Source organism: Streptopelia decaocto, assembly GCF_964273445.1.
Source record: "Streptopelia decaocto genome assembly, chromosome: 7".
Taxonomy (NCBI): Eukaryota; Metazoa; Chordata; class Aves; order Columbiformes; family Columbidae; genus Streptopelia; species Streptopelia decaocto.
This window is the reverse complement of record NC_138661.1, coordinates 66493973-66503263: the sequence shown is the minus strand read 5'-3', so window position 1 is coordinate 66503263 and position 9291 is coordinate 66493973. Positions and strand designations below refer to the sequence as shown.

General features: G+C 44.4%; 1 protein-coding gene across 1 annotated transcript; it reads left to right on the top strand.

Annotated features, from left to right (window-relative positions):
- Positions 1-911: 911 nt before the first annotated feature.
- On the top strand, positions 912-8201 carry LMO2 (LIM domain only 2). The gene is made up of 4 exons (XM_082059380.1): positions 912-1254; positions 1370-1547; positions 4989-5204; positions 7221-8201. The coding sequence occupies exons 1-4, from the start codon at positions 1248-1250 to the stop codon at positions 7438-7440; spliced, it is 621 nt and encodes a 206-aa protein (XP_081915506.1). The 5' UTR covers positions 912-1247; the 3' UTR covers positions 7441-8201.
- The last annotated feature ends 1090 nt before the right edge of the window (positions 8202-9291 follow it).

Here is a 9291-nt window from a genome sequence, read left to right as displayed (position 1 = left end):
ATATCATATCCCTAGCTGCCAAAAAAGCTGAAAAAATCAGAATGTAGTCATAAAAATAGACATAAAATACATTTCTCTTCTGGGGATTAATATAGAAGTGACGGATTTCTACTACTATTCACTGGTGCTTTATTACAGATATCTTCTCACTCTTTTTAAAGGAATTAACAGGCCAAGCAGTTCATCTCACCCGCAACTCTGCCTGCAGCAGCGGCCGGTGTCGAACGCCACAGAGACTGGGGAATGCTCGAATTGCTGGATTGCTGGAACAGTTTTCGCTCTGGCGCTGTAAATCAGACCTTTCCGGGATGTGCTGAGCTGATGGAGAGGAGGGAGGGGAAACAGGAGATATTCAGGCAAGGCTTCCCCATCTTTAGCTTCTCTGTGATTAATTACAGATCGATACTTCATACTCTTCGGCTTTTATAGCTCATTAACATCAAGCGGCGGTCAAGATATAAATTTGTTACATTGCTTGCCAAGAACTAGGGGATGTCTAGAAGCAGACACGGGGGGAGAAATGAGGCACAATTTAGTTGACCAGTTTGAATCCTAGCTAGAAAAATGACACTTAGGTTTATTTACCTGTGGAAATCAAAGTGCTGCACAAAAATACGTGTGTGGGGGAATGTGCATATATATATGTAAGAGAGGGAGAGGACAGAGACGGCGACTGCTGCTTTGGTCCTGCGTGGAGCTGAGAAGAAGCCAGTAATACAGAACCAGGCATCTATTTTTTGCCAGCCCTTGGGATCATTCTCAGGTTACCCACCCTGTCCACCGAGCAGGTGTCATTAAATGCCCTTCTTATGTGAAAATGCACCGTCAGCTCCCGGCCCTGGCTCTGGGGAGCCCCAGCTCTGTCTCTTTAAGAAACCCAGCGAGTCGTGATGCTGCTGTTTGCACTGCTAAACCCCCAGGAGCCCAGTTAAGAAACGGGCAGCTGTCTCTTTAAGTGTGATTTCCTTCTATTGTATTTGAATCGTGATCAGGAAAAAGGAAATGAAACCAGAGACCCTGGGCCGAGCCACCGACTAATCATAATAATAGCGATGCCGATCTCTCCGTTTACAGCACATCCAGCCGGCTCCGGAGCATGTTCACAGCTGCCCAGGCTAAAAGCCTGAGCCGAGCCCAGGGAGCTCCGGGGAGCTGTGGAAGCCGAAGCCGCCGCTTCCCACCGGGCACCGGAGCCGCGGGCGCGGCCGCGGGAGCTGCCCCGGCGGGCGGCGCGGAGCGCGGCGGGGATGGGAGGTCAGAGCCCCGCGGAGCCGCAGCCCGGCGGGGCTGGAGCAGCAGCAGCAGCAGCAGCAGCAGCAGCCTCAGCCCGTATTTCTCTCTTTCTCTCTCTCTCTCTTTGGTGCTGCAGGAGGAAATCCTGTGAATGTCATCGGGGGGCGGAGGGGGAGCTCAGCTGGTGACAAGGCTTCGAGGGCAGACGGCGTTTGCGGGGGCAGCGGGGGCAGATCCCACCACAGGCACGCTACAAAGGAGCAATCCCTGCCAATGTCATCGGCCATCGAGAGGAAAAGCCTCGATCCTTCCGAGTAAGTGGCCTCTTTTCCTTCTCCCCCCATCTCCCCCTGTGTCTGTCGGTGGCCACTCAGCGTCCGCACCGGAGCCACTTGACCACGGGCATTGTGTGCCCGGCAGCAGCCCCCACCTGTAATCCCGACACCCTTAATCCCCCCACCGCTCCTTTAACCCCCCAACCGCTCCTTTACCCCCCGCCACCGCTCCTCTCCCCGCCATCGGGCACCGCGCACCGGGCACCGTGCACCAGCGGCAGCGGGCACCGCACACCGGGAGCACCGGGCACCGCTGCCCTGGCCCCTGCTACCCCGGGCCCATGGGGGGGCCCGCGGAGGGGGTGTCGGTTGATGGGAGAACCCCAATTTGTGGGAAAGACCAGGGGGAGCAGCGTGCGGGGGCTGAGAAGCGGCACCCCCCCTCCCACCCCGGGCATTTTCCACCCATTCATCCCATCCGGAGGTGCTGGGAACGGCTCAGGGCAGGGGACACCACCCCGCTTTCCAAATCTGAAGGTGTTTTTCGTTTGAAGGGACCCTCTTCGCCCCATCTTTGATCTGCCCAGCTTGCTGTAGCCGGTTCTAGGGAAAGGTCAGAGCTGTTATTTGTGGGTGCCCAACTTCCACATTTTCACAATGCAACTTTCAAGAGGTTGTTCAAACTGCTTGGGTGGGGGGCAGGGTGTTTGGCAAACGTCTTATAGGAAGATTTTATTGATGGGATGCAGAGGATGAGAATTTCCCTCCCTGCGTTTCCCACTCGGGGGGCTGACCGGCTCTCGTGTCGTGTTTCGGGTTTGCACCGCTCTCCCATCCCTTCTGCATCCCAGAGGCACCACAGGGAGTCACTTCAGCCCTGTACGTGCTAATAACTGTGATTATGCTTGTCCGGAATCATGATAAGAAAGAAGAAGAAAAAAAACCAAATTATAAAATCTCCGTTTTCAGATAGCATTTAAAACATTGCTCTTAGTAAACCTGAGTCATTCGTGGTTTGTTTCCTGTGAGATACTAAAAATGCCATCGCTTGAAGCCCAGAGCGAGCGCATGGGAACTGTTTCTTTTGGGGATACAATCAATCATTCCGTGTCACATCTCTTGTTTCGTATGTGACATTTTCTCTTATTTTATACTGTTTATAAGAAACAATAATCCAAGCTCCTAGGTAGATGATGCCCAGGTTTCAACTGCAGAGTTTAAGGAATCTTTATTTATTTACCTACCTTGTGTTCTATTAATACTGACTTAAGTTCTGGCTCAGAAATCCATGGACATCAAAAAGCTGATGCATAAAACAGCAATTCTGTTCTGTGTAAACATCCTCTGGGCTGTTCCGCACTTTGGAGCTTTCAGAGAGACCTGGCTTGTGATTTCTGAACGCTCGTAAGATGAAATATTTTGGGTTACATCTGAAGTTTCAAATAAAGGGTAATAAAGGAAAACAATGTGCATTTCCTGCTATTAGGAGGCTCTCAGAACTTGTAAGAGTGGAGCCCACAGGTTAGGAAAGGCTGTATGGGGCACAAAAGAATAAACTTGGAAAAATTAGGGCCTAATAATATACAGAGTTCCCCGTGATTTTAGTGAAAACTCCCAGGATGAAGAGCTGGGAGGGGAGGGATGTTATGACACAACTCGCAGGGCACAGCAGTTCAAATTCAGAAGAGTGAAAACCAGAACAGGATATAATCAGATAATATCTTAGGGCTCCGCTTGCCTAAATAAAAACTGCAGGATCAGTTTCTCAGCACAGTTCTTCACCGCTGGTTGTTCCTCCCTGCTGAAGAAAGTAATTTTTGCCCAGAAAACTGCTGACCAGGTGAATAAGCAGTAGTAATAGAATTTTTTCCTGTTGCCAGCTGGAAACTGGGAGCAGCCTGATTTGTTTCCACCAGCACAGGTCTCCTCTGCCCCCACCAGCCGAAGGGAGGACAGAGCAGCGACAGAAATGAAGTGTAGCGAGAACCCAAAATACATGGGAAAAATCAGGGCTCCACTCTGCCAGATGTTGAGCACTGTGGTCGTAATCCAGCAAAGTGTAAATGTGCAAATAAACGCCTTCATTGTTGCTAGGCCCAGGTCTAAAATTAAACAAGTACTTAAAGGATTGATCCGATTGATCCAATCGTCTTTTTATTAACTTCCCCGGGGTTTGCGTGAGATCCTCGGTGGCAGCACCAGGTCACCGCAACTGTTGCAGAACTTATAAAATTACACAAAAAGGCCAAGAAGAGAATTCCTTAAGCAAGCAGCTTTGAAGACAATTCATGTTTTGTCCCCTGGTATTACCAGACCCATCTGAGATTTTAGAGCTTTTTAATAAAAAGGAACAAAAACGTCAGGCATGACTTGTCAGTGCTAATATCACAATAAAGGTTTGTGCTTCTTTTCAGACAGGGATGTGTAAATCCTAAATAATTGTTTGAGCTATTTTGGCAAAGGCTCAGGCCAGGGTCTTCATGTTCTTAGCTGAAGGAAAGAAAGAAGCCCTGCAGTTATGAGGTAAAATTCTGACTATTAAAAACAGCAGCAAAACTTAAATCAATTGGGCAACAATCTCTCCCTTGGTGAGATTGAAATTCCCTTCGCTTTCAGCAGCTCTAATAGGCAAAGTTTGCAAGCTCAGGTTTATAATAGGAGCTCATATAGGTTTGGGTTCATGCACAGATGCTTTATGGTACCGCTGGGGTTCTTCAATAAGTTAGAGGTAAATCCAGAGGTTGGCTGGGCTGATTAGGTCACTTACAGTTGTTTATAGGTAAATCTTTAAAATCTTGTTGAAAAAAAAGCGCATTTTTAAATGGAAATGAAAGCATTGCTATGCGTCATGGACGAACCAAATTTATTGGAAAAATGTGAAGAATATAGTAAGAAATGTGTGGGTTTTGGCATTTGTCAGCCTGCACAGACATAACCGGCATTTCCATGAAATGTTAAACCCAGGCAGCTTTTTGATCGTACTTTTGAAAAAGTGCAATCTTTAATTCTGGAAGAACCACATTATGGGAAAGGTATTTCTTTTATAAGAACTGCGTGGATTGAGGCACAGGACCGACAATTCATCTTCTGTCCAGTAGAAGAAAAATGATGTATCCACACAAACACCAATGTCCTCATATAGTAGATGCCTTTATAGCAATGAATACACACGGGTGACACGGGGGTTGGCATGTTTGCACATTCGTTTTTGAAAAAAAAACATTAGTTTGCAAATATTTAAATGTTCTTATTAACTCCTTGTATTTTAAGCTGTTATTTTTGCCAAGAAAGCAAAAGAAGAGTGAAGTCCTTCTCCCTCTCATGTCAAAGTTGGATAAATCATTTATTCTGCTGGGATGGAAAATGAGGATGCAATCGCTGCTCTAACTTGACCCATCTTGTGTATTTTTTCTTCTTCTTCTGATGTGGATGCTTCCAGAGTCCATTTTCCTTCTCCCAATGATTCTTTCCTTCCCCCAGGGAGCCGGTGGATGAAGTTCTGCAGATTCCCCCTTCGCTGCTGACATGCGGTGGGTGCCAGCAGAGCATCGGGGACCGCTATTTCCTCAAAGCCATCGACCAGTACTGGCACGAGGACTGTCTGAGCTGCGACCTGTGCGGCTGCCGCCTCGGAGAGGTGGGGAGACGCTTGTACTACAAACTGGGCAGAAAACTCTGCAGGAGGGACTATCTCAGGTACACAACCCGCTCCTTCTGCCCTCGCTCCCCTTCTTTCCATCATTGCGGCTTTGCTTGGTCATTTAATGAGCCGAGCTAGCGAGCAGAGATCCATAGTAAATTCATTTTTGATAGCAATCACAGTTGCAACACAGCACCATATGCAAGCTCGGGTTTACAATATTTTGTATTATATATTTTTTATTATATATATAAAATATATATATTTGCAATCTTTTGTATTAAAATATTAAAAATATAATATATATATATAAAATATCTTTTTAGGGTTCATGCACAGATGCTTTATGGTACTGCTATGGCTCTTCAGTAAGTCAAAGATAAATCCAGAGGTTGTCCATGTTGATTAGATCACTTAGAGTTGTTTATAGGTTAAATGTTAAAAATCTTGTTGGGGAAAAAAAAAAAAAAAAAGCATTTTTAAATGAAAATGAAAGCATTGCTACATGTTGTGGACAAAGGAGAACAACTTGAAAATGTGAATAATATAGTGAGAGCTCCCAGGACTTTGGAGTTTTTGGCATTGGTCAGTCTGCACAGACATAACCCAATAGCTCCAGGCGAACCGTGCAGCATCAGTGAGGGATTCTGGCAAATAGAAACTGGGAAAAGGTGATAAATTTCAGCAAGATCCCCCTGAGCTGACAATAAACTGGTTCCCCCAGTTGGTTTTAAGAAGTTCTGTGCTTCTCCAAGCATTGCTTTGGAGCTGAAAGATGTAGAAAAACAGGTGCCAAGATCGGCGACTGATGAAAAATCATTTAGTTCTCTCATTTAAGGACACGGTATCCAAGGTAACTGAATTAAATTCATTTTCCTGATCAGTAATATCAGTTCTACATGAGATGCTTGGTTCCACTAGCCAGCGGGGCTGTTGCAGCTCCTTGGCGTCTCAAATCACAGCCTTTTGTAACTAGAGGGATTAAACTGACATTTAGATATTTCACAAAAATTTATAATAAAGGATCTTTACATTCTCGATGACTATTAAAGTGTATTGATCTTTGCTGTACTGGTTTTGTACCATTTCTTCTAACAGATCCCTAATGTCATAGGAGGTCTGTGGAACAGAATAATGGTATTTGAGATTTTTTTTCAGCAACCTTACCAAAGGCTGATTTACCTGCCAATAAAAACTAACCCAAAAATTCAGTGGAGTTCCTAATTATGGTGTCCCTGAGCTTTACAGATGAGAATTTTACTAAGCAGAAACTAAGAACTGAGTTCTGGTAATGGGGCCACTTGTAAGTACTCCACACATAGAACGCTCCAGCAGTGCCCCAGTGTTAGTTATACTTTCCAAATGCTTTTCATCTTAAAATGGAAGCAACAGGAAGTGTGATAATACAATTAATATATTTTCTTGAAGAGAAATTAAATGTTTTTATTTACTTAATAATGCACTATATAGTATCTTACCTTCTTAATGAAAAAATTGGCAACCTTTGTGTAACCTCAGCATTACTTTTGTTGGGCAGAAGTAAACACTGACATCTCCTGGTAGACTGAAGAAACGATGTATTTTCCCCTTCAAGATCTCTCCTAATACAGTGGGTGTTCTTTTTCCAGTTCAGATGATATGAAGCAGGCACAGCACATGTAATGAAGTGTAGGAGGTGGAAAATACTCTTTCCAGAGTTAGTATGGAAATTTAGAATTCAATTCAATTCTATTGATCACAGAAATGGAAATATTAGTGTGGCATGACTTTATGCTGTGATCTGGGGAAACCTTTACTATGGAGCTGCTCAGCAATTCAGGGCAAAGTGTTTGATCAGAGAAGTCAATTATATTGAAAATAGCTGAGGACGTTGGACTTTCTATTTCAATTTTTCATATTGCAAAGTTTAGAGTTCAGCTTTCCATGTGACCTCTGGCTACCTTGGCAATACCATGACTAATGGATCAGGGCACTGATGTTACGTTCTTGTTTTGATCTGGTTTTCCCCATCTCTCCAGCCAAGGAACTTACTTACTTCTTACTTACTTACCTCTCTGTTCTTGTTGTTTTAGGCTCTTTGGCCAAGACGGCCTCTGTGCCTCCTGCGACAAGCGGATCCGGGCCTATGAGATGACCATGCGGGTGAAGGACAAAGTGTATCACCTCGAATGCTTCAAATGTGCTGCCTGCCAGAAACATTTCTGTGTTGGGGACAGATACCTCCTCATCAACTCGGACATAGTCTGTGAACAGGACATCTACGAGTGGACTAAGATCAACGGAATGATCTAGCAAAGACATGCCTTGGTCTAGAAGACATGTCACGGGTGACACCGATGAGGAGATCATCACTTGAGCTATGGGCTTTGTCAAAAATGGGGGGGAAATACCACGGAGTCGGCCCTTTGCAGGCAGTGCTACGTAGAATATAAACGACATATAGGTGAAGGAGACCGAAGCAATAGTAGGTAGACTGACTTCTGTTCACAAGGGCGTACGGACAATAACTGACATCAGCCGCGCAGGCGAGAGTTGGGGAGCAAACACAACACGATAACGAATTCTCGTAACTGGAACAAGAGTAGAGACTTCTGTAAAGAGATGTGATGACTTTGTCACCTGCAGACTAGGATTGTGCAATTGAATTTTCTTTTTGTCTTGTTTTAGTTACTGAGTTTAGAGGACAGTTCCCAATGTAGACATGAGGAAGAACACTGGAAGAAAAGGGCCATCACTTACGTGGTCATTCTATACGGCCTTACACTTTGGCCAGGAGAGAAAGTGGGAAGAGGGTGGCTGTTAATTTTGCATGGTATTCTTTTTATTTGAGAATGAGCAGTGCATCCTCTAGTCCCAAACTCTTCTTGGAGAAAATCCTGCTGAATAGTTGTTTTCAGGCACTGCTGTTTAAGATGAGATGTTCCACAGATCATTTCTATACAAATATAAATCTAAAGAGTTGCTTAACTATTTTATTAACTTAGATTATATCGATAAAATATTTGTTGTGTGTAGCAAGACTCTGCAGCTTTAATAAAAATAACAGAAGATTTTAGTGTTGTTATTTCTCTTTTTTTCGGAGTTGGACTGGAGTTTATTTTATTCTTTGTTGCAAGTCCCAAAGCAACAATTTTCACAGTTTAATTCTACGCTGTTTTTTTCCGAAATCCTTTGCCTCATTGTTTGACAACCATATTGTGGGAGATAATGGTTCACCTTTTTTTTTCACTCTTCTTGACTTTAAAGACCTATATCACATTCCCTTAAACTTATTTTTCCTGAGATGAATAGTCCTCGTTCCTCCTTGCATTAAAGCTATTTAATGCCTCTGATAATCTGTTTCTCATCTCTGCATGTTTTCTGGTTCTGCATTATTCTTTTTGAGAGTGTCACTAGAATTGCGCATTGTGTTCGAATGTACTGAAAAAATAAAGCTTATAACACAGGTGAACAAGTCAGGCAGTGCACTGAGAAGACAGACATGTCCATTCACTCCATCAGTATTAACAGGTGAGGAACAGCACCTAAGCATTTGGATATCTATTTAGCTGATTATTTCCCATAAACTCACCACCTAAGGGATCTCTCATCAAGTGGCAGCACAGACCAATAACAACATTTTGCATTTTACAATGGATATCCTGAGACCATTTTTTTCTTTCCTTGCTTTGCCGTAACAACTCGCGTGGGGGACAAAACCTTTCAGCCTTATTATCAGTGATACTGGAAACTATAGATAACAAGATCAAGCCTGAAAAATTTAGTCTGAGGGCTCTGTGATTTAGCTCTTCTCAAGTGATACACTGACCTCTGGAGGCCACAGGCAGCTGGTTATAATTCTAATTCTTAGCCTAAAATGTGTCCCTGCCAGCACAGGCAAGAAAACTCTGTACCCAGAGGAAACATACTATCATTTTCCCAGTTATTTTACGCAGCTTGGTGGCTGTAACCAGGATGCCAACACAGGGTGGAGATGCCCAGTCGATCTTCAGGTCGGAGCACATACGCACTAGTGAGCATCACCAGTGAGCGGCACCAACAGCTTCACGGCAGGTGCCTTTCCAGCTCTCCAGGTCATCACGTCCTGCTATGTCATGCAATGTCCCTCTCAGAGCCCCTCTTCTTTCACCCCTTCTCCTTTCC

Excerpts from the sequence above, each read along its gene's own strand:
- LMO2 (XM_082059380.1), top strand. Across the intron at positions 1,548-4,988 it reads AAAAGCCTCGATCCTTCCGA|GGAGCCGGTGGATGAAGTTC; the intron begins GTAAGTGGCCTC and ends TCCTTCCCCCAG. Across the intron at positions 5,205-7,220 it reads TGCAGGAGGGACTATCTCAG|GCTCTTTGGCCAAGACGGCC; the intron begins GTACACAACCCG and ends TTGTTGTTTTAG.